The sequence below is a fragment of the Pan troglodytes genome, chromosome 23 (genome assembly GCF_028858775.2).
Source record: "Pan troglodytes isolate AG18354 chromosome 23, NHGRI_mPanTro3-v2.0_pri, whole genome shotgun sequence".
Lineage (NCBI taxonomy): Eukaryota > Metazoa > Chordata > Mammalia > Primates > Hominidae > Pan > Pan troglodytes.
In genome coordinates, this window is record NC_086016.1 from 44,112,592 (window position 1) to 44,136,414 (window position 23,823).

The window sequence follows — 23,823 nt, forward strand, 5'->3', positions numbered from 1 at the left end:
CCGCTTCAGCCTTCCAAAGTGCTGGGTTTACAGGTGTGAGCCACTGCGCCCGGCCAATCCATAGCCTGTATTGTTTTTTAAATTTCTTTGTTTTCACTTTTCTCTGGTCTCTCCTTGAGTAGTTTAATAATCAACCATCTGAATTGTTTATCTGGCAATTCAGAGATTTCTTCTTGATTTGCATTCATTGCTGGGGAGCCAGTATCGTCTTTTGGAGGTGTTATAGAACCTTGTTTTGTCATATTACAATTTTTCTGATTTCTTCTCACTTGGGTAGACTATTTCAGGGGAAAAATCTGGAACTCAGGGGCTACTGTTCAGATTCTTTTGCCCCACGAAGTGACCCCTTGATGTGATGCATTCTCACTTCCCCTAGGGATGGAGCTTCGTGAGAGCCAGACTGTAGTGATTGCTATTGCTCTTCTGGGTCCAGCCACCCAGTGGGGCTACCAGGTTCCAGGCTGGTGCTGAGGAATGTCTGCAAAGAGTCCTGTGATGTGATCCGTCTTTAGCTCTCCTGGCCATGGACACAAGCACCTGCTCTGGTGGAGGTGGGAGGGGAGTAAAGTAGACTGTGAGTGTGAGAGTCCTTGCTTGTAGTTTTGTTTACTGTGCTGGCTTTCTCAAATGCTGGTTATGCTAGCAGTGAAGTTGTCACGTGAACAGACTCAGGAGCTCTGGTTAGCCAGGATGTTGAAAGCAGGGGAATTAGCTGTTTCTCATTTCTTGGAGCAGGGTTATTCTGTTGTGAGTTGCTGTAATGTCCTGACTTGGTTGGCCTCCAGCCAGGAGGTGGCGCTTTCAAGAGAACACCAGCTGCAATACTGGAAGGGGGATATAAGCTTGCCCTAAGTTGGCCAGGATAAGTATTAGGATTTCTCAGGTGATGGACAGGGCCATAAAGCTCCCAAGAGTTTATGGCTTTTGTGATCAGCTACCAGGGCGAGTAGAGAAATACTGTCAGGTTGGGGCAGGGTTAGGTGAGTCTGAGCTCAGACTCTTTCCAGGAATCTGTTACTGATTTCTAATTTTTAATTCCACAGTGTTTGAAGGACATACCTGAAATAAATTTAAAATCCATTGAGATTTGTTTCGTGGTCCAGAATATGGCCTATCTTGGTGAATGTTTCATGTGTATGTGAAACTGAGGCATCCATCCTTCAGTTTCAACCACCCATAGATTTGTAATTATTGTTACATTTACAGAAATTTGGAGGAAGGTAGAAGTTATTGTCTTGAACCATAAAATGTCTGTTTGAAGTCTTTGAGCTCCTCAAGGGTAGGCTGTATGTCCTGTTTACCTTTGATCCTCTCAGCATAATGCTTGGACCAAAATGGAAGCTCAGCAGACACTGGTTGAATGAATGAATAGATGACATTCAATTGTTAGGCTGTGTTCTTGTTTTGGATTTAGAAAATATGCTTATTGTGTTATGCAATAAGACTGAGTCTTGGCTGGGTGCAGTGGCTTACGCCTGTAATCTCAATACTTTGGGAGGCCGAGGCGGGTGGATCACTTGAGGCCAGGAGTTTGAGACCAGCCTGGCCAACATGACAAGACCCTGTCTTTACTAAAAATACAAAAAAATTAGCTGGGCATGGTGATGCACACCTGTAATCCCAGCCACTCGGTAGCCTGAGGCATGAGAATCTCTTGAACCTGAGAGGTGGAGGTTGCAGTGAGCCACGATCATGCCACTGCACTCCAGCCTGGGCAACAGATCAAGACTCAGTCTTAAAGACAAAAAAAATACTGAGTCTTACACACTTTTGCATCTTTGTGTCTCTATGGGTCTTCACACAGAGCTTGGCACATTGTAGCTGCTCAGTCAGCACTGTTTGTGCTGAATTGAAACAATGAGATACGTACAAAGGGGCTGTCTCTCACTACTGGGGATTTAAAGCCACCCCGAGGCATTTGACAAGCTGTTCTGGCCAAGGTTGAAGAGGTTGTCCTGTCATAAAGCCCCCCTAAGACTTGATGTCACACATAGACACCACTCTCCGTGCGAAAGGGGAGGCCTGTGCACTGAACTCCCAGACTTAGCTGGGCCTCAGTGCTCTTCTTGGGTTTGGTCATAGAGCCCAAGAGGAGGTGGATAAGCTGCCTGACACTGATATGGTAAAAGGATTATCTGCAAATTTCTAGCGTCATCAAGACTGGCCTCTTTGGTAAGCAGGCCTAAAAGGCTGCCCTCAATAAACCACCCAAGCAGGTGAAAATTATCTTTTTACCCCAAGCCTACCTTTTCTACATCCTTTTCTACTTGACATGCCCCTTCTACTCCTCTTCTCTCCTTTAGGACTCATTCTCTCTCCTTTCCTCCTCTAAACCTCCTCCCAGAAAAAGACCTGATAACTTCACTTACACCGGGTTATAGGTGACTAACAAAGCTTACTATTGAATATGTTGCTAGCAGAAATCTGAATAAGATACAGCAACTTTTCAACTCTGATCAGGGCTTTAAGCACTAGGATGAACCACAGCCATGTAATCATTCATTTGGTTACTTAGCTCTTGCTGTGTCCCACGCATAGGGGCAGCTACTGGGGGTTTGACAGTGGACGGACCTAAAGTGGTCCCTCAGTCAGGGGACAGTACAGTACCCTAAGAGCACTGAGGAGGGCCACCCCACCTGAACTCAGGTAGTCAGGGGAGCCCTCCTGAAAGCCATGGAGAAACACATTCTAGGTAGATAACAGCACATGCAAAGGCCTAGAAGTGAGTGTCTGAGGTGGAAGTTCAGAGTCTTCGTCGTCAGCAGGACATGGAGCAACACTTGACACTGAGATTTAGGCAGAGAGAGAAAGAGAGATAGAGAGACAGAAACAGATACAGAGACAGAGTTAGAGATACAGAGAGATAGATAGAGACAGAGATAGAGAGATAGAGACAGAGATACAGAGAGAGACAGATACAGAGAGAGAGACAGATAGAGATACAGAGAGAGAGGCAGAGACAGAAATAGAGACTGAGAGAGGCAGAGACAGAAATAGACAGACAGAGATAGACAGAGACTGAGAGATAGAGAGAGGAGTGGGAGGCAGGAGGAAAACCAGAGCATGAGAGGTCAAGCAGCCAAGAGAAAAGGCGAGGTCGTTAAAGAAAGGGTCAGCTGGGGCCGGGTGCAGTGGCTCATGCCTGTAATCCCAGCACTTTGGAAGACCGAGGCAGGCGGATCACGAGGTCAGGAGATCAGGACCATCCTCGCTAACATGGGGAAACCCCGCCTCTACTAGTAAATACAAAAAAATTAGCTGGGCCTTGTGGCGGGCCGCCTGTAGTCTCAGCTACTCGGGAGGCTGAAGCAAGAGAATGGTGTGAACCCGGGAGGCGGAGCTTGCAGTGAGCCAAGATCACGCCACTGCACTCAAGCCTGGGTGACAGAGCAAGACTCTGTCTCAGAAAAAAAGGAAAGGGTCATCTGGGTTTGGTGACTAGGAGCGTACTGGTGACCTCAGTGAGAGGGATTTCAGAGGCTTATGGGGACAGATACAGGTTGAGGTGGGTTGTGGAGCGCGGGAGAGGTAGAAAGCAGTAAACACACCCCCCTGCCAACACCGCTCTCAGGAGACTGGTGTGAAGGGTAGGGGTCAGGACACTAGCTGGAGAAGGAATATGGGTTCAAGGGAGAAGGGCTTTTTTCTTTTTAATAGAAGAGATCAGCAATGCGTTTAGATGCTGATGGAAGGAGCCAGAAAAAAGGAAAAGGAGAATATTGAGGTGAGACGAGATCTCCAAATGCCCAGGTGAGAAGACCAGATGAAATGGGGCACAAGAGTAGGGCTAGCTTTGGAGAGGGAGGGGAGCCTCCTCCCCTCCTCCCCTGGAAGAGGAAATGGCCTATGAGAAGCTGGTGAGTGAATGGGTTTGGTGGCAGCAAGTTGAGGAAATGCCCATCTGATGGTGCCTATGCTCTCTGCTGAAAGTGAGGAAGACGGGGTGGAGTTAGAGGTTAAAGAGAGAATCTAAGGGCCGGGCACTGTGAGGGCAAGGCAGGATTGGTGGAGCCCAGGAGTTCAATACCAGCCTGGGCAACATAGTGAGACCCTGTCTCTACAAAAAAATTAAAAATTAGCTGGGTGTGGTGAGGTGTGCCTGTGGTCCCAGCTACTCAGGAAGCTGAGGTAGAAGGATCACTTGAGTGCAGGATGTTAAGGCTGCAGTGAGCTGGGATCACGCCACTGCACTCCAGCCTGAGTAACACAGCAAGACTCTGTCTTTAAAAAAAAAAAAGTGGCTGGCCTCGGTGGCTCACGCCTATAATCCCAGCACTTTGGGAGGCCGAAGTGGGTGGATCACCTGAGGTCAGGAGTTTGAGACCAGCCTGGCCAACATAGTGAAACCCCGTCTCTACTAAAAATACCTTAAACCCAGGAGGTGGATGTTGCAGTGAGCCGAGATCGTGCCAGTACACTCCAGCCTGGGCGACAGAGACTCCGTCTCAAAAAAAAAAAAATCCTCCATAGTCACCTGTAGTCAACCCTTCCACCTACTCCCACACCCTGGCAATCAGTGAACAGTTTCCTGTTCCTGTGGTTTTGACTTTGCAAGATTGTCATATAAATGGAAACGTATGGTAGCCTTTTCAGTCTGGTTTATTTTACTTAGCACAAAGCATTTGAGATTCATCTAGTCACGTGTATCAGTAGTTTGTTCCTTTTATTGAGTGGTGGTCCATTGTATGGATGTTCCAGAATATTTGGACTATTTCTAGTTTGGGGCATAAAATGACTATTAATACATATTCACGTACAAGTTTTGTGTGTACATAGATTTTCCTTATACTTGAGTAAAGAGCAAGCAGTGGAATTTTTGGGTCATATGGTAAGTGTAAGTGTAAGTTTAATTTTGTAAGAAACTCAAACTTTTTCAAAGCGGCTGTCTCACCAGCAATAACCGAGAGGTTCCAGTTGTTCTACATCCTCTCCAGCATTTTTTATTTTTGAAAGCCATTCTAAAAGGCATATTTCAATTTTTATTAGATCAGTATTGAAGATTTACATTATTAAACTATGTAAACAGGCCAGGCGTGATAGTTCACGCCTATAATCTCTGCACTTTGGGAGGCGAAGGCAGGAGGATCACTTGAGCTCAGAAGTTCCAGACCAGCCTGGTCAACATAGTGAGACTCTGTACAAAAAATAAATAAATAAATCAGAAAAAAATTAGCTAGGTCAGGCACAGTGGCTCATGCCTGTAATCCCAACTACTTGAGAGGTCAACATGGGAGGATCGCTTGAGTCCAGGAGTTCGAGACCAGCCTGGACAACATTGGGAGACACTATTTAAAAAAAAAAATTAGCTGAGTGTGGTGGTGCCCTGTGATCCCAGCTACTAAGGAGGCTGAGGTAAGAGAGTCACTTACTTGAGCACAGGTTGTGGAGGCTGCAATGAAACGTGATCACTGCACTCCAGTCTGGGCAACAGAGCAAGACTCTTTCTCAAAACAAAAAATGTAGACAGTAGTCCCAGTTGAGTCATGATTTTAGTTTTTCTTCTTCTCTTTCTTTAGTTTTTTGTGCATCTATTATATAATTAATTCATCCAAATTTTCTGCCAAAAATAGAAATCTCTTTGCAGTACATTTAGACAGATCAGGTCATTTCTCCATATGATCATTTTCATGGAGACATACCTCAGGAGCCCTCCATCTCCCTGATTCCATCTGGATGGGGCACCCTGGAGGTCTGCTGCCCAGCTGTCCTCCCGAGCTCCCCATTCACCCTTATGCTCAGGGGCTCTCCCTGCCTGTTTTGCTGGGTCCCATGTTATCTTCTTTTCTATTTCTCCTTTATTTTAGTGAAGTACAACCTCCGGTTGCTTCCTGAGGGGTAGTCTTGAGACATTTATGTATCCGAAAAGACCTCAATTCATACTTGCATAGCATTTGGCTAGGTATAGAGTTCTAGATTGGAAAGATTTTCTCTCAGATTTTGAAGGTCTTCATTATCTTATAGCTTCAAAGGTTGGTGTTGAGAAGTCTGATGAATGTTGAATTCCTGAAGCTCAGACTTTTTTATCTCTGGAAGTTTTTAGGTTCCACTCTGTCCTCAGTGTTGTGAAATTTCTTGACAACAAAATTGGGGCTGGGTCCCCTTCATTCATTGTCGTGAACACTTGGTGTTTCCTTCTCTACTGGAAACTCATGTTCTTCCTCTGTGAGAACTTGTCTTGACAAAAAAGAAACGCATTTATTAGACATCTTTCCTTGCCTCCTAGTCTGTTGTCTCTGCTGCCTGTTTCAGAAACATCTAAACAACAATTTAGCTGTTGGAGCTCCTGACCTCTTCTCTGTCCTTTCTGGAAAATATTTTTTTCAAGTTTAGCTTCTATACTTTGATTAGATTTTGCATTCCTATTATTATATTTTTTATTTTTAAGGCAAGGTCTTTCTCTGTTGCCCAGGCTGGAGTGCAGTGGCACGATCACAGTTCACTGCAGCTTTGTTCCTGCACTCAAGTGATCCTCCCACCTCAGCCTCCCAAGCAGCCGGAACTACAGGTGTGTGCCACCACACCCAGCCAATATTTTAATTTTTTGTAGAGATGGGGTCTCCTTAGGTGGCCCAGGCTGGTGTTGAACTCCTAGGCTCAAGCAATCCTCCTGCCTTAGCCTCCCAAAATGCTGGGATTACAGGCATGAGCTAAGGCACCCAGACTATATTTTTGTCAAGAATTAGTGGTGGTGGGTGTTTGAACATTTTTATTTTAGACCCTCCTATTCTTATTTCATGAATGCAAAGTTTTATCTTTCTAAAGATATCAATTATATAGATTTTTTTTTTAAAGACAGTTTCACTCTTGTTGACCAGGCTGGAGTGCAATGACGTGATCTTGGCTCATTGCAGCCTCCACTTCCTGGGTTCAATCGATTCTCCTGCCTCAGCCTCCTGAGTAGCTGGGATTACAGGCACCCGCCACCACACCTGGCTAATTTTTTGTATTTTTAGTAGAGACGGGGTTTCACCATGTTGGCCAGGCTGGTCTCGAACGCCTGACCTCAGGTGATCCACATGCCTCAGCCTCACAAAGTGCTGGGATTACAGGTGTGAGCCACCCTGCCCAGCCCAATTATAGATTTTTTAGGTTTAGGTGTTGACAGTAGCTCTCACCTCAGCCTGTTCTCTCTCCTTGTCATGCAGCCCACAGGGGAGACGGTCAAGCCAGTATGGGGGCTAATGAATAAATGCTACACTGTGCCCACTCAGGTGGGTAAGGGCTGGCACTCCTCTTCCCCTGGAGTGGGGCGGCTGTGCTGGCACCCTTGGCAGACACACTAAGGGGGACTGCACCTGGAAAGGATGGGCCAGTCGGGGCAGGACTACTCATCACTCATAGTGTGGGTGTCAGGGTTGTGTCACCCCTCCCACCTCCCTCTGAAGAGACGCAAAGTCAAGAGTAGGAAGAAGCCAACCTCTGAGGTAAGGCTTCCCCTGGAAGGCCCAGGGCTGGGGCTCTCTCCTTTCAGAGCTCAGTTAGACCCAGACACACGGCAGGGAGTCCCAAGGGTAGTGGCAGGCCCCCTCCAGGAAACTCACAAGGTTACCACAGCTCAACTGAAAAGGAAGAACTTCCCAGGACTGTGACACCCCAGTGTGAGAACAGGAGGATGAGGTGCTCTGAAGGCCTTTCTGCCCAGTCTGCCCTCTTATTCCTCCTGCAGGTCATGACCCCCAGGAGACCTGGAGGACTGAATGCTGCTGTCCCCAAGGAGGAGGCTGCCGTCTTATCCCAGGAGGGAGAGCAGGTGAAGTCCCCAGGGGAGGAAGCACCTAGCCCCATTCCTGCTGAGCAGGAGGTGGCAGGTACCCCAGACTGGGAGGTAAGGACAGCCCAGGGCTTCAACTGAACGTCTCCGGCATGGGTCCGACTGAGCAGCCATGGAGCACTGCAGAGTGGGAGGCAGCAGGGCAGGGAGGCAGTGCTGGAGGCTGGCTCAACCCCAAGACCAGCAGGCCAAGCTGCCATCCCAGGGGAGCGAGGACGTCTGTGCAGAGCTGAGAGGCAGCAGCCATATGTGAACAGACTGGGCCTCATCCTGGCCCCACCGACTTTGTGTGGACAGAGCCTGTTTCCCTGTCTGTGCAACACAGAACCTGCCTGATCTCACTGCTGGATCCCTCTTCTTCCTGCCAGGAAAATAAAAAGGTTCAAAAGGAAGTTGCTGCGTATCCATCTGGTAAGACCACGGACCCAGCGTGCTGCAGGGGGCTGCTTCCACCCTGCTTCTCAGTGACTGCCAGGGTCACAGACACCCCAGCCCTTTCCCACCTTCCTGACCTGGGGAGGGGAGGGAAGCAGCCCAGGAGTCAGGTGCCTTGACCTTCCTGGGAGCCTCCTTGGGTGGGCAGGAACTCTGGGCCACTCCCCTGAGCTGGCTGCATCCCTACCTTTCACCACAGCTGACCTGGCCCCGGGGCATCTCAGAGGGAGGGTTGGTTGCTCCCAGGAGGGGACTCACAAGGTTTCTACTTTGCAGAGGCCTCTGAGGACAGCAAAGAGCAAAGGCCCTGGGACCGGGTCTCCGTGCCCATGACAGAGCTCTGGCTGGACTGGTTCTGAGCCTCTAACACCCCCAAGACTCAGAACCGTGAAGAAAATCTTTCCAATAAATCCAAGAGTTGCTGCTGCTATAGGCCAGGCTGCCACCTTTCGGGGCCTCCGTCTTCAGACAAACCCAGCCTGGCTTCATCCACACTCCCTGTCCCCACAGCTGCAGGAACAGCACTTCCTGCCACCGAGCCATGTGACCACAGTGGATTGTCTCTGGAGGGGCCCAAGGGGGCCCTGGCCACCCTTCTGACTGACTCGGTGCCAGAGGACAGACCAACGTTCCTCTCGTGCTGACAGCCGGGCCGCACCCTGGCATGAGGGCATTTACAGAAATGCTGGCGGAACTGCTGCCAGGGAGGCTGTAGGGTCCTCTGGCAAAAGAGGCCTCAGGTGGCTCCTCAGAGTGTCTGGTTCTCTGTCCCAGGCTGTTCCCTAAGAAGGTCTGCCCAGGACTCAGGTAATCATATGCTCATTAGAAACTCTTGGGCACTGCCTGTGTGCCCAGCCCAGCCCATTATGTCGGTGAGGACAGACGTGGAGGACAGCAGTCCCTGCCCTTGGTTGGGGCTCCAGGCCAGCAAGGGCCACAGCCCCAGAAGGCAGAGCAGGAAGACAGGACTCGGGGCAGGTGAAGCAGCCTTCTCGTTGGCAGAAGGGAAACAGAAGCCCAGGGTGGGGAAGGGTGGGCCCGGGGTCACACGGGGTAATGGCAGAGCCAGGACTAGGGTCAGGGTCTCTGGCTCTCAGCTGCCCATGCCACCTCCTCCTCCTCTGCCCGCCCCAGTGCCTTATGGGTCCAAGGTTGACTCCTGTCCCTAGGGCAGGCCTGTGGGCCCTGCCTGATCCCTACTGGGAGGATGATACCTAGGGTTGGAGCCAAACAAGTGTCCTCCTCCAGCACCAGCCTGGCCCTGAGTGCGAACTCGTCACTGGTCAGGGGTATGTACAGCAGCATCCCTGAGGGCCCAGAGAGGTGGCCAGTCCTGTGGTGAGGTGACGAGGCTGAGGGCGGTGGCTCAGTCCTGGGCTTCCATGGGGCCTTCCTTCCCAGGGAACGTTCTGGCACCTGCCGACTGAGCCCTGGGAGGTAGCCCTGGCATATAGCTCCCTGACGCCATGATTTGTCTTCCGTTTTGGGGTGTCATATATGAAGGGAGGTGACTGTTGTGATGGTGCTGGCAGGACTGCTGTCCCTGATGTGGGGTGGGCTGAGTTAGGCCTGAAATATGGGCCTCCAGGCTGAGTCCTGCCCTCTCCACCACATCCAGGGCTGACTGACACCTCTAGTCAGCCCATTCTGGCCCCTTCCCCACATGCCAGGACAATGTAGTCCTTGTCACCAATCTGGGCAGTCAGAGTTGGGTCAGTGGGGGACATGGGATTATGGGCAAGGGTAACTGACATCTGCTCAGCCTCAACGTACCCCTGTCTCAAATGCGGCCAGGCGGTGGGGTAAGCAGGAATGAGGCAGGGGTGGGGTTGCCCTGAGGAGGATGATCCCAACGAGGGCGTGGGCAGGGGACCCGAGTTGGAACTACCACATTGCTTTATTGTACATCAGGGCCCCTGGCTAGGGAGCAGGCTGGGGACTAGGTACCCCATTCTAGCGGGGCACAGCACAAAGCTCATAGGGGGATGGGGTCACCAGGAAAGCAAAGACACCATGGTGGCTGGGCCGGGGCTGTCCGGTGGGCACCGAGAAGCTGAAGTGCTGCAGCAGGGAGGTGAAGAAGAGGAAGAGCTCCATGCGGGCCAGGGGCTCCCCGAGGCATGCGCGGCGGCCTGTGGGGAGGGGAGGGGCGTCAGTGAGCCTGGCTCCTGGGTGATACCCGTGCAAGACTCCACGGAAGGGGACAGGGAGCCGGGCTCCCCACAGGCACCTGCTGAGAAAGGCAGGAAGGCCTCCGGCTTCACAAAGTGGCCCTGGGCATCCAGGAAGTGTTCGGGGTGGAAGCGGAAGGGCTTCTCCCAGACAGCCTTATCCTTCAGCACTGATGACAGGTTGGTGAAGAGCGTCGTGCCCTGGGCAGGAGATGCAGGGTGAGAGTGGGGACTGGGCTCTAGGATGCTGGGACCCCTGCCACCAAACACACGGGGGACACACACTGCCTGGCACACAGCTGGACTCTGTCAACTAGTCCTGCGCCTGAGAAGCTCCACAGTACCCTCCCCGACCCCACAGCAGGGCGCAGTCACACCTCTCAGAGGCACCCACACTGCCCCCTCTCCCTGCAGGCGTTGGGTCCTCCAACATTCTGGCAGGTCCTGGTTTGTCTTCCCCGCTAGACGGGGGCTCTGGATGGACAGGCCAGCCCTGCCTATACTCTGGACCCCTCACCCAAGCGGGGACAGTCAGTGTGGTGGCATTGAGGACTAGGTGGCCAGGGTTCCTAGAGTGGGCCCATCTGGCAGTGGCCATGCTGGGGCTATCACCAGGGGCTGGTGCTGAGCTGGGGTGAGGAGGGTGTCAGGCCTACCTTAGGGATGCGGAAGCCCTGTACTTCGATGTCACGGGATGTCATATGGGTCACACCCAGGGGGACGATGTCCCCAAAGCGCTGCACCTCGTGAATCACGGCAGTGGTGTAGGGCATGCGAGCCTGGTCACCCATCTCTGGTCGCCGCACCTGCCCTATCACGTCGTCGATCTCCTGTTGGACACGGCCTGGACAGACATGCGTCCCCACAATGGGTCAGCACCCAGGGGGTCCGGCCCTGACACTCCTTCCTGCCTCCTATGTTGGAGGAGGTCAGGCTTACAGGATCCTGGTCAAGCCTGTGCTTGGAGCCCCGGGTGTCCCAGCAAAGTTCATGGGCCCCCGCCTGTACCCTTCCTCCCTCAGCCCCTGCACTGTTTCCCAGATGGGCTCACGCTGCACATCCGGATGTAGGATCATGAGCAGGAGGCCCCAGGCCAGCGTGGTCGAGGTGGTCACTATCCCGGCAGAGAACAGGTCAGCCACCACTATGCGCAGGTTCTCATCATTGAAGCTGCTCTCAGGGTTCCCCTTGGCCTGAGCAGGGCCGAGAGGATACTCGGGACAGAACGGGGTAGCCCCCAAATGACCTCCAATTCTGCACCTGTCAGCCCAGATGCGGCTCGCCGGGTGATGCACTGGCCCAACCTTTTGCCCAGCCTCCCCTCATTCCTCCTGGGACGCTCAACCCACCACCCTTGCCCCCCACCGTGGCAGCCACTCTCACCTTCTCCATCTCTGCCAGGAAGGCCTCAGTCAGGTCTCGGGGGGGCTGGGCTGGGTCCCAGGTCATCCTGTGCTCAGTTAGCAGCTCATCCAGCTGGGTCAGGAAAGCCTTTTGGAAGCGTAGGACCTTGCCAGCCAGCGCTGGGATGTGCAGGAGGACGGGGATGGCATTCAGCACCTACACCAGACAGAACGGGGTCTGAATCCCTCCTGTGCTCTGCGTTCACCTGGACCAGTCTCAGGCCCCAGCCATCTCCAGGAACACCCAGGGCCTGCCTGTCCTTACCACTGACCTCCCCAAGTCCCTCCCCAAGTGCCAGCCTCCACCCTCTCTCCTTGCCCAGAGGAGAAACCTAAAATCGAAATCTCCAACATGGACAGGGGGTACAGAGTCCTTGGCCTCTCCTGGTGCCCCCTGACCTGGGCACACCTCTCCCACGACCATGTCTGAGATGTCCCCTCCTCCTCCAGGCCCTTCTTACAGTGGGGTCTCCTGGAATGTCCTTTCCCAAACCCATCTATGCAAATCATTCTCTTCCGAGGCCCCAGTCCAGCCCCGGCACCTCTCAGGAGCTCGCCCTGCAGAGACTCCTCGGTCTCTCGCTCCGTACCTCGCGCAGAAAGCCCGACTCCTCCTTCAGTCCCTCCTGAGCTAGGTCCAGCAGCCTGAGGAAGCGAGGGTCGTCGTACTCGAAGCGGCGCCCGCAGGTGAGGGAGGCGATCACGTTGCTCACAGCTTTGTCCAAGAGGCCGTTGGGGCGAAAGGTGCGTCCTGGGGGTGGGAGATGCGGGTAAGGGGTCGCCTTCCCCGTCCCCCGCCTTCCCAGTTCCCGCTTTGTGCCCCTCTGCCCATCACCCACCGGAGTGGTTGGCGAAGGCGGCACAAAGGCAGGCGGCCTCCTCGGTCACCCACTGCTCCAGCGACTTCTTGCCCAGGCCCAAGTTGCGCAAGGTGGACACGGAGAAGCGCCTCTGCTCGCGCCACGCGGGCCCATAGCGCGCCAGGAACACCCCTGGGGGCGGGACGGGCACGTGCGCGTGGCCATGAAAGCATTAGCCCCACCCTCCACCACCCACTCCAACCCTATGCTCCCACTGGTCTCCCGCAGTCCCTGGCTCTGTCCAGCTGGGCACAGGGCCCACTCTTTGTGCATCCACCTTGCTCCCTTGGCTGGGGCAGGGCTTTGCTCCACCTCGTCTCTGCCCACCCTGACCGCCTTTGCACTCAGTGAAGATCCCGCGGGCCCCGCGCCACCCACACTGAGCTTACAGCACAGGTGCGGTCCCCGCCCCCCACTTCGACACCGGATTCCAGCTGGGAAATGCGCCAGCCTCACCCATTGGGCTCCTGCCAGGTCTCGGCAGTGGCCCCGCCCACTCGTCACAAGCCCCGCCCTCGTCCCCACGCTCACACCTCCCTAGTGCAGGTGGTTTCTTGGCCCGCTGTCCCCACTCGCTGGCCTGTTTCATGTCCACGACCCCGCGCCCTCTCTGCCCAGCTCGGACTACGGTCATCACCCACCCGGGTCCCACGGAAATCTGTCTCTGTCCCCACCGCTGCTTGCCTTGGGAACGCGGCCCAAAACCCAGGATCTGGGTGATGGGCACAGGGGGGCGGTCGGCGGTGTCCTCGCCGTGGGTCACCAGCGCCTCGCGCACGGCCGCCAGCCCATTGAGCACGACCACCGGCGTCCAAGCCAGCTGCAGGCTGAACACGTCCCCGAAGCGGCGCCGCAACTGCAGAGGGAGGGTCAGGGCCTCTTGTCAAGCCAGGATCACCCCAGACTACAGGTCCTAGTCCTATTTGAACCTTGGACGACCCCCGGGGCTACCAGGAGTGAGCAGGTGGAAGGAGGAGACCCAGCCTCCTGATCCTGGGGCGGGGGTGGGGGTCACACCTTCTGTGATGGAGGAACTCAGTTTGGATGCGTCACCCAGGTATGACCTTGCAAGAGTCACCAAAATTGCCGAGAGGCCCCAGTTAGCATCCCATTCCCAGATGATGGTCCATGCCGGTGAGCAGTGAGGCCCGAGGACCCACAGTGCAAAAGGTTTGAACCGGGTCACTGCACCCCCTTCATCCTCGATTTCGTGATTTAAACGGCACTCAGGACTAACTCATCTTCCATTCCCAAGGCCTTTCCTTCTGGTGTCAGCAGAAGGGACTTTGTGCTCCATAACATATGTTGCCCAATGGGCTTGCACGCCCACTGCCAAGTCCAGCTCCACCTCGAGGCCCTTGCCCTAGTCTTCCTTGGCCTTTGGAAAATCCAGTCCTTCATGCCATGTATAAATGCCCTTCCCCAGGAAGTCCCCCAAACCTGCTTCCCCTTCTCAGCCTGGCTTCTGGTGCAGCCTGTGGTTTCACCCACCATCCATGTTTGCTTCTGGTAGGGGAGCCTCAGCACCTCTGCCACCCTCCAGGACCTCCTCCCTCACCTGGTCGAAGCAGTATGGTGTGTTCTGGAAGTCCACATGCAGCAGGTTGCCCAGCCCGGGCAGTGGCAGGGGGCCTGGTGGGTAGCGTGCAGCCCAGCGTTGGCGCCGGTGCATCAGGTCCACCAGGAGCAGGAAGATGGTCACTATCACGGCCAGGGGCACCAGTGCTTCTAGCCCCATACCTGCCTCACTACCAAATGGGCTCCTCTGGACACACTTGGCACCCCCACCCCACCAGGCACAGAGGACCAGGCAGGACACTCTCAGCACACTGAGCGCGTGACCCTTCCCTTATAAAGGGAGCTGATGATGGCCTTTGCCCTCTGCTGTGAGTGAACCTGCTGTGTTGACTGTGCTGCCAGTGGCAGAGTCAGGCCAGGGCGGGTATGGGCTGCTCCAGAGGTCCTTGCCCCTGGTTCCTGCTCCAGGCCCTTACCCAGGGTAGGCCGGTGGAGGGGCCTGGTCGGAGAAGTCACCCCCTCTCCCCACTCCAAGCTCCTGAAGCCTGCAAAGCCTTCTGGGATAACCAGGGTTTCAGTGGACCCGGCCATCCACCTCCCAGCTAGGCTCATACACCCTAATGTAGTCACAACCCCTCCTCCAGAACATGGCCTTACCCTTTCCCTACCCCCACCTGCCCACTCCAGAGTGACCTTCAGCACCCTTATCTGTCACTGGCACTTACCTGGAGCCTTAGAGCTCCTGATGATGAGTGGCATCATGGGCCTGGTCCCTTCACTTCACCTTGCACTCTTGACATGCACAGACGCTATGCACACACCTGATGGTGCACAGATATCTTGTCCACTCCCAGACACTTGTCCACTTGTTCACACTTGCAGGGACACGATTACACATGCAGAAAATCACCCACACAAAGACATTATTCACACATACACAGACTCACACTGACACTCAGGGCACACATTCTCTCTCCCACACACCAGTCACACACACATACAGACCCGGCACCAAGTACCCCACTTCCCAGCCATGCCTGAGGTTTCCTGGATGGGACCACTCCTGTCCAGAGGCTGCTCCCAGCCCAGCCCACATTCCTGGGCTCTGGCCGGGCTATGGCTTCTTCTTTGCAACAGGGCTGTTCCCAGAGCTCCCAGTTGGTAGCCGGAAGGCCCTTGCCCCAGCCTGTGACAACATCCTCCCGGGCTGCCTGAGGGTCGTCCTCCTCCACTGCTTTCTGGCCTCCATGTTTCTGATTAGAAATCTGGTGGGAACGTTATGGAGGACCTTTGTTCAGGATACGTTGCTTTATTTTTTTTTCTTTAGACAGGGTCTCACTCTGTTGCCCAGGCTGCAGTGCAGTGGCAGGATCATGGCTCACTGCAGTCCCGACATCAAGTGGACCCCCTGCCTCCCAAGTAGCTGGGACTACAGGCACCACCCAGCCTAATTTTTTTTTTTTTTTTTTTTTTTTTTTGGAGACGGAGATTTCCTCTTGTTGCCCAGGCTGGTGGCTCCCCTCCATTGTGCAATGATGCAATCTCGGCTCACTACAACCTTCACCTCTAGGCTTCAAGCAATTCTCCTGCCTCAGCCTCCTAAGTAGCTGGGATTACAGGTGTGTGCCACCACGTCTAGCTTTTTGTATTTTCAGTAGAGATAGGGTTTCACCATGTTGGCCAGGCTAGTCTTGAACTCCTGACTTCAGGTGATCCACCCACCTCAGGCTCCCAAAGTGCTGGGATTATAGGCATGAGCCACCGCACCCAATCCCAGCTAATTTTGTATTTTTTGTAGAGACCGGGTTCTTCCAAGTTGTCCGGGCTGGTCTTGAACTCCTGGGGTGAAGCGATCCTCCCACCTGGGCCTCCCAAAGTGCTGGGATTACAGGCCTGAGCCACTGTGACTACCTGATACGTCTCTTCTCTCTTGCTGCTTTCAAAATCCTGTCTTTTGTGGGAGGGCAGCTGCTGAGCTCCGGACTTCTACGGGATCATCCACTGAGGACAGGAGGACCGGGCCCTCTACAGGTGGATCGTATGGCAGCTGCCATGCTTGGAGCCAGTGCTCACCGAGCACGTGGCGGCTGTGGAGCTGGACGCGGGGTTGATAAGTCCGCTGGGGGTGACAGGCTCATCCATGAGTGGTACTTGATGTGGCTGCAGAAGGCGGATGTGGTGGTGGCAGAAGTGACACAACTGTCCCTGGGTATAGGCTATGATCTGGGCCAAGCCACAGCCCTCAATAAGTGAATCCTGTGTCTGCTCCAGCCGCAGTCTGGTGGAGTGCTGTCGGCCATGATCTGGGAAGAGGCAGATGGCTCTGGGTTCCAGGTGTGGGACTACGGAGAGGGAAAGGTGGAGGCCCTGCTGCATGGATAGGTTGAGGCTGATCCTCTCGAGCAGGTTGCCTCCCCTAACCCAACCATTGGACCTAATCCCATTTTATTAAATTCTTCTCATCCCAGACACTGCTCTAGTACCAGTCCTGGCTCTTTGCCCCAGGAGCAAATTAAAAGGTACATTTAAAATTCTAAAAAAAGAAAAATCTGTCTTTTGACAGTGATTATGATGATGCGTATGGCTGAAGATCTCTTTGAGTTTACCCTACTTGGAGTTTGATGAGCTTTTTGGATGTACAGATTAATATTTTTCATCAGATTTGGGAGGTTTTCAGCCATTAATTCTTCAACTATTCTTTTACTCCTTTCTCCCTGTCTTCTTTCCTGGGACTCCCATTGCGTGTATGTCGGAAAGCTTGACGGCGTCTCCAGGTCTCTGGATCTCTGTGCATTGCTCTTCATGCTTGTTCCTGTTCCTCAGAGGGGACTACCTCAGGTGGCCTCTCTCCATAGTCACAGGCTCTTTCTTCCAATTGTTCCAATCTGCTCTAGGGCCCCTGGGATGAATTTTCATTTCAGTTATTTTACCCTACAACTCCAGAATTTTTATTTGGTTCCTTTTTATAACTTTTTTTTTGTTTTTTGTTTTGTTTTGTTTTTTGGAGTATCGCTCTGTCACCCAGGCTGTAGTGCAGTGGTGCAATCTCTGCCTCTCGGGTTCAAGTGATTCTCCTGCCTCAGCCTCCCGAGTAGCTGGGATTACAGGCACGCGCCACCACGCCCGGCTAATTTTTGTATTTTAAGTAGAGACGGGGTTTCACCATGTTGGCCAGGCTGGTCTCAATCTCTTGACCTCATGATCTGCCCGCCTCAGCCTCCCAAAGTGCTGGGATTATAGGCATGAGCCACCATGCCCAGCCCCTTTTTATAAGGTTTATCCCATTATTGATATTCTCTAATTGGTGAGACATTGTTCCCACACTTTCGTTAGTTCTTTTGACATGGTTCTTTTCTTTTTCTTGGGAGAGGGTCTCTCTGTCACCCAAGCTGGAGTGCAGTGATGCAGTCATGGCTCACTGCAGCCTCAACTTCCTGGGCTGAAGTGATCCTCCTACCTCAGCATCCTGAGAGGCTGGGACCATAGGCAGCCAGCTAATTTTTTAAATTTTTTGTAGAGATGGGGGTCTCACCACATTTCCCAAGCTGCTCTCAAACTCCTGGGCTCAAGCAATCCACGGGCCTCAGCTTCCCAGAATGCTAGGATTACAGGTGTGAGCCACTGCACCAGGCCTACACGTGGTTTCTCCCTTTGAAGTACTAGCCAGGCCTGACCATGCTTAGCTTCCGAGATCAGCAGGTTCCAGGCGGTGCAGCCTCAGATGCAGCATGTTTTAGGTCTTTGAACATATTTAAATGAGCTGACTGAACATCTTTGTCTAGCAATTGCAGCATCGGGCTGGTCCCATTGGTGACTTTTCCCGTGTCTGGGTCATCCTTTCGGTTTCCTTTCCATGTCTCATAATTTGTTAAAACCTGGACATTTCACGGGCGATAATGTGGCAACTCCGGAAGTCAGATTCTCTTCCCTGCCAAGGATGTGTTGTTGTTGTTGCCTGTTGGAGCTGTTTCTTTGCTGGGTGACTTTTCTGAACTAATTCTGACTAAGCATTAATGTCTCCATTCCCTGCGAGGTGTGGCCACTGAAGCCGCTCTTCAGTTACGGCAGTGGTCAGCTAATGACTGGTCAGAGAGTTCCTTAGGTGCCTGGAAGCGAAGTCTTTGCCGAGTAGGTCTCTCTCTGTGTGCCGGGCGTGGCTTCAGCGCTCGGCTAGGCAGTGCTCAACTTTCCCTTAGCCGTCACCTGCTGTCTGCACAGCACCTCAGGTCAGTCACGGGTGAGGGCTCAGAGCCTTGCCGGCCTTCCCGAATATGGGCATAGCTGCAGACAGCCTTACCCACGTGCAGGGCACCTAGATTCCCAAGAAGGGGCAAGAGCTGTTCAAAACCACTACAAGCTGGACATGGTGGCTCACACCTGTAGTGTCAGTGACTCAGAAGGCTATAATGGGAGGATGACTTGAGGCCAGGAGTTTGAGACCTAGCAAGACCCCATCCCCCACCCAAAAAAACCAAAAACAACAACAAAAACTCACTGTGGACCGCTCATGCCCCAGCTGCTGCTTTTTAACCCCAGCTGTTATCCATCACCACATGCAGCTTCGATTTTCAATCATGGATCTGATGACTTTCAACAAACTTTCCTGAGGAAAATGCTGTTCCCACCAGAAGAGATCTCAGGACAAATGTAGACAGCCCTGGCAAGTGGGGTCTGCCTGGGAGCTAGCAGACAGGTGAAAGAGTGACAGTTCTTGGGGAATTAGGCTTTTCTTTTGTTTTGGAGATGGCGTTTCATACTTATCACCCAGACTGGAGTGCAATGGTGTGATCTCGGCTCACTGCAACCTCTGCCTCCCAGGTTCAAGCAATTCTCCTGCCTCAGCCTCCTGAGTAGCTGGGATTACAGGCACCCACCACCACGCCCAGCTAATTTTTTGTATTTTTAGTAGAGACGGGGTTTCACCATGTTGGCCAGGCTGGTCTCGAACGTCTGACCTCAGGTGATCCACCCATCTCGGCCTCCCAAAGTGCTGGGATTACAGGCGTGAGCCACCCTGCCCAGCCCAATTACAGATTTTTTAAGTTTAGGTATTGAGAGAGCTCACCTCAGCCTTTTTCTCTCTCCTTGTCATGCAGCCCACAGGGGAGACGGTCAGGCCAGTGTGGGGGCTAATGAATAAATGCTACACGTGCCCACTCAGGTGGGTAAGGGCTGGCACTCCTCTTCCCCTGGAGTGGGGCGGCTGTGCTGGCACCCTTGGCAGACACAGTAAGGGGGACTGCACCTGGAAAGGATGGGCCAGTCAGGGAAGGACTACTCATCACTCATAGTGTGGGTGTCAGGGTTGTGTCACCCCTCCCACTTCCCTCTGCAGAGACGCAAAGTCAAGAGTAGGAAGAAGCCAACCTCTGAGGTAAGGCTTCCCCTGGAAGGCCCAGGGCTGGGGCTCTCTCCTTTCAGAGCTCAGTTAGACCCAGACACACGGCAGGGAGTCCCAAGGGTAGTGGCAGGCCCCCTCCAGGAAACTCACAAGGTTACCACAGCTCAACTGAAAAGGAAGAACTTCCCAGGACTGTGACACCCCAATGTGAGAACAGGAGGATGAGGTGCTCTGAAGGCCTTTCTGCCCAGTCTGCCCTCTTATTCCTCCTGCAGGTCACCACCCCCAGGAGACCTGGAGGACTGAATGCTGCTGTCCCCAAGGAGGAGGCTGCCGTCTTATCCCAGGAGGGAGAGCAGGTGAAGTCCCCAGGGGAGGAAGCACCTAGCCCCATTCCTGCTGAGCAGGAGGTGGCAGGTACCCCAGACTGGGAGGTAAGGACAGCCTGGGGCTTCAACTGGAACATCTCCAGCATGGGTCCGACTGAGCAGCCATGGAGCACTGCAGAGTGGGAGGCAGCAGGGCAGGGAGGCAGTGCTGGAGGCTGGCTCAACCCCAAGACCAGCAGGCCAAGCTGCCATCCCAGGGGAGCGAGGACGTCTGTGCAGAGCTGAGAGGCAGCAGCCATATGTGAACAGACTGGGCCTCATCCTGGCCCCACCGACTTTGTGTGGACAGAGCCTGTTTCCCTGTCTGTGCAACACAGAACCTGCCTGATCTCACTGCTGGATCCCTCTTCTTCCTGCCAGGAAAATAAAAAGGTTCAAAAGGAAGTTGCTGCGTATCCATCTGGTAAGACCACGGACCCAGCGTGCTGCAGGGGGCTGCTTCCACCCTGCTTCTCAGTGACTGCCAGGGTCACAGACACCCCAGCCCTTTCCCACCTTCCTGACCTGGGGAGGGGAGGGAAGCAGCCCAGGAGTCAGGTGCCTTGACCTTCCTGGGAGCCTCCTTGGGTGGGCAGGAACTCTGGGCCACTCCCCTGAGCTGGCTGCATCCCTACCTTTCACCACAGCTGACCTGGCCCCGGGGCATCTCAGAGGGAGGGTTGGTTGCTCCCAGGAGGGGACTCACAAGGTTTCTACTTTGCAGAGGCCTCTGAGGACAGCAAAGAGCAAAGGCCCTGGGACCGGGTCTCCGTGCCCATGACAGAGCTCTGGCTGGACTGGTTCTGAGCCTCTAACACCCCCAAGACTCAGAACCGTGAAGAAAATCTTTCCAATAAATCCAAGAGTTGCTGCTGCTATAGGCCAGGCTGCCACCTTTCGGGGCCTCCGTCTTCAGACAAACCCAGCCTGGCTTCATCCACACTCCCTGTCCCCACAGCTGCAGGAACAGCACTTCCTGCCACGGAGCCGTGTGACCACAGTGGATTGTCTCTGGAGGGGCCCAAGGGGGCCCTGGCCACCCTTCTGATTGACTCGGTGCCAGGGGACAGACCAACGTCCCTCTCGTGCTGACAGCCGGGCCGCACCCTGGCATGAGGGCATTTACAGAAATGTTGGCGGAACTGCTGCCAGGGAGGCTGTAGGGTCCTCTGGCAAAAGAGGCCTCAGGTGGCTCCTCAGAGTGTCTGGTTCTCTGTCCCAGGCTGTTCCCTAAGAAGGTCTGCCCAGGACTCAGGTAATCATATGCTCATTAGAAACTCTTGGGCACTGCCTGTGTGCCCAGCCCAGCCCCTTATGTCGGTGAGGACAGACGTGGAGGACAGCAGTCCCTGCCCTTGGTTGGGGCTCCAGGCCAGCAAGGGCCACAGCCCCAGAAGGCAGAGCAGGAAGACAGGACTCGGGGCAGGTGAAGCAGCCTTCTCGTTGGCAGAAGGGAAACAGAAGCCCAGGGTGGGGAAGGGTGGGGAAGGGTGGGCCCGGGGTCACACGGGGTAATGGCAGAGCCAGGACTAGGGTCAGGGTCTCTGGCTCTCAGCTGCCCATGCCACCTCCTCCTCCTCTGCCCGCCCCAGTGCCTCATGGGCCCAAGGTTGACTCCCATCCCTAGGGCAGGCCAGTGGCCCACAGGGCTCATACATGGCCCCTGGCCAAGCCTGTGGGCCCTGCCTGACCCCTACTGGGAGGATGGTACCTAGGGTTGGAGCCAAACAAGTGTTCTCCTCCAGCGCCAGCCTGGCCCCGAGTGCAAACTCGTCACTGGTCAGGGGTCCGGACAGCAGCATCCCTGAGGGCCCAGAGAGGTGGCCAGTCCTGTGGTGAGGTTGAGAGGGGTCAACGTGCTGGCGGTCCTTGCTTGCTCTCAGCGCCTCCTCGGCCTCAGCATCTGCTCTGACCACACTTGAGGAGCCCTTCAGCCCAGCGCTGCACTGTGGGAGCCCCTCTCTGGGCTGGTGGAGGCTGGAGCCGGCTCCCTCTGCTTGTGGGGAGGTATGGAGGGAGAGGCGTGGGCGGGAACCTGGGTTGCTCGCGGGCCAGCACCAGTTCTGGGTGGCCAGGGGCTCAGCGGGCCCTGCACTCACAGCGGCCGGCTGGTGCCTCCGGCCCCAGGCAGTGAGGGGCTTAGCACCTGGGCCAGCAGCTGCAGAGGGGGCGCCGGGTCCCCCAGTACTGCTGGCCGCCGGCACGCACCACACTTGAATTGTCGCCAGGCCTCAGTTGCCTCCCCGCGGGGCAGGGCTCAGGACCTGCAGCCTGCCATGCCCAAGCCTCCCTACGGTGGGCTCCCTGCAAGGCCCGAGCCTCCCGGATGGGTGCCTCCCACTGCTCCACGGCACCTGGTCCCGTCCACTGCCCAAGGGCTGAGGAGTACAGGTGCCCAGTGTGGGACTGGCAGGCAGCTCTGCCTGTGGCCCTGGCATAGGATCCACTAGGCGAAGCTGGCTGGGCTCCTGAATCAGGTGGGGACTTGGAGAACTTTTATGTCTAGCCAGAGGATTGTATATGCACCAATCAGCACTCTGTGTGTAGCTCCGGGTTCGTGGATGCACCAGTTAGCACTCTGTATCTAGCTAATCTGGTGGGGACTTGGGGAACCTTTATTTCTAGCTAAAAGATTGTAAATACACCAATCAGCACTCTGTGTCTAGCTCAAGGTTTGTAAACACACCAATCAGCACCCTGTGTCTAACTCAAGGTTTGTAAACGCACCAATCAGTGCTCTCTGTCTACTCTATCTAGCTAATCTAGTGGGGACTTGGACAACCTTTATGTCTAGCTAAGGGATTGTAAATACACCATTCAGCACTCTGTGTCTAGCTCAAGGTTTGTAAATATACCAATCAGCACTCTGTGTCTAGCTCAGGGATTGTAAATGCACCAATCAGCACCCTGTCAAAATGGACCAATCAACTCTCTGTAAGTGGACCAATCCACTGTCTGTAAAATGGGCCAATCAGCAGGATGTGGGTGGAGGGTCAGATAAGGGAATAAAAGCAGGCTGCCTGAAGTAGCAGCGGCAACCTGGTTGCCATCCTTCTTTTGCTGTTTGCAGTAAGTCTTGCTGCTGCTCCCTCATTGGGTCCACACTGCCTTTATGAGTTGTAACACTGGAAGGACTGCAGTTTCACTCCTGAGGCCAGTGAGACCACAAACCCACCAGGAAGAATGAACAACTCCGTACGTGCCGCCTTAAGAGCCGTAACACTCACTGTGAAGGTCTGCAGCTTCACTCCTGAAGCCAGCAAGACCATGCACCCACCAGAAGGAAGAAACTCTGAACACGTCTTAACATCAGAAGGAACAAACTCTGAACACACCATCTTTAAGAACTGTAACACTCACTGCGAGGGTCCACGGCTTCATTCTTGAAGTCAGTGAGACCAAGAACCCACCAATTTTGGACACAAGGTGACAGGCTGAGGGCGGTGGCTCGGTCCTGGGTTTTCCTGGGGCCTTCCCAGGGAATGTTCTGGCACCTGCCGACTGAGCCCTGGGAGGTAGCCCTGGCATATAGCTCCCTGATGCCATGATTTGTCTTCCGTTTTGGGGTGTCATATATGAAGGGAGGTGACTGTTGTGATGGTGCTGGCAGGACTGCTGTCCCTGATGTGGGGTGGGCTGAGTTAGGCCTGAAATATGGGCCTCCAGGCTGAGTCCTGCCCTCTCCACCACATCCAGGGCTGACTGACACCTCTAGTCAGCCCATTCTGGCCCCTTCCCCACATGCCAGGACAATGTAGTCCTTGTCACCAATCTGGGCAGTCAGAGTTGGGTCAGTGGGGGACATGGGATTATGGGCAAGGGTAACTGACATCTGCTCAGCCTCAACGTACCCCTGTCTCAAATGCGGCCAGGCGGTGGGGTAAGCAGGAATGAGGCAGGGGTGGGGTTGCCCTGAGGAGGATGATCCCAACGAGGGCGTGGGCAGGGGACCCGAG

General features: G+C 54.3%; 2 protein-coding genes across 18 annotated transcripts in view; one reads left to right on the plus strand and one right to left on the minus strand.

Annotated features, from left to right (window-relative positions):
- Positions 1-9,717, plus strand: part of LOC134809697 (uncharacterized) — a 34,298-nt gene extending 24,581 nt beyond the window's left edge. For 2 of the 16 annotated variants that reach the window (XR_010156049.1, XR_010156051.1), the window contains 4 exons: positions 7,146-7,211; positions 7,667-7,750; positions 8,140-8,182; positions 8,483-8,957. Coding sequence is in view for 5 of the 16 variants with exons in the window: in XM_063807986.1 (XP_063664056.1) it covers positions 7,140-7,211; positions 7,667-7,750; positions 8,140-8,325 (342 nt within the window). In the remaining 11 variants the exon portion in view is untranslated. Of the gene's footprint in view, positions 1-2,006; positions 2,173-7,052; positions 8,450-8,482 lie in introns of those variants that run through there. The other 14 variants (XM_063807985.1, XM_063807989.1, XR_010156045.1 and 11 more) reach the window with 11 other exon arrangements.
- A 367-nt stretch (positions 9,718-10,084) lies between these two features.
- CYP2D6 (cytochrome P450 family 2 subfamily D member 6) lies at positions 10,085-14,494 on the minus strand. Of its 2 annotated transcripts, none has more exons than XM_063807560.1 (9): positions 14,199-14,494; positions 13,325-13,496; positions 12,620-12,772; positions 12,371-12,531; positions 11,761-11,937; positions 11,429-11,591; positions 11,034-11,221; positions 10,437-10,578; positions 10,085-10,338 (listed from the first exon to the last, which is right to left on the minus strand). In XM_063807560.1, the coding sequence occupies exons 1-9, from the start codon at positions 14,376-14,378 to the stop codon at positions 10,160-10,162; spliced, it is 1,515 nt and encodes a 504-aa protein (XP_063663630.1). In that variant the 5' UTR covers positions 14,379-14,494; the 3' UTR covers positions 10,085-10,159.
- Between the last annotated feature and the right edge of the window lie 9,329 nt (positions 14,495-23,823).

Bases quoted from the DNA above. Each gene is read 5' to 3' on its own strand.
- CYP2D6 (XM_063807560.1), bottom strand. From the start codon at position 14,378: ATGGGGCTAGAAGCACTGGTGCCCCTGGCCGTGATAGTGACCATCTTC. The intron at 12,773-13,324 runs GCAAGCAGCGGT...TCCCGCCCCCAG, and splicing joins TTTTGGGCCGCGTTCCCAAG to GGGTGTTCCTGGCGCGCTAT. The intron at 10,579-11,033 runs GTAGGCCTGACA...TCTCCTGCCCAG, and splicing joins AGGGCTTCCGCATCCCTAAG to GGCACGACGCTCTTCACCAA.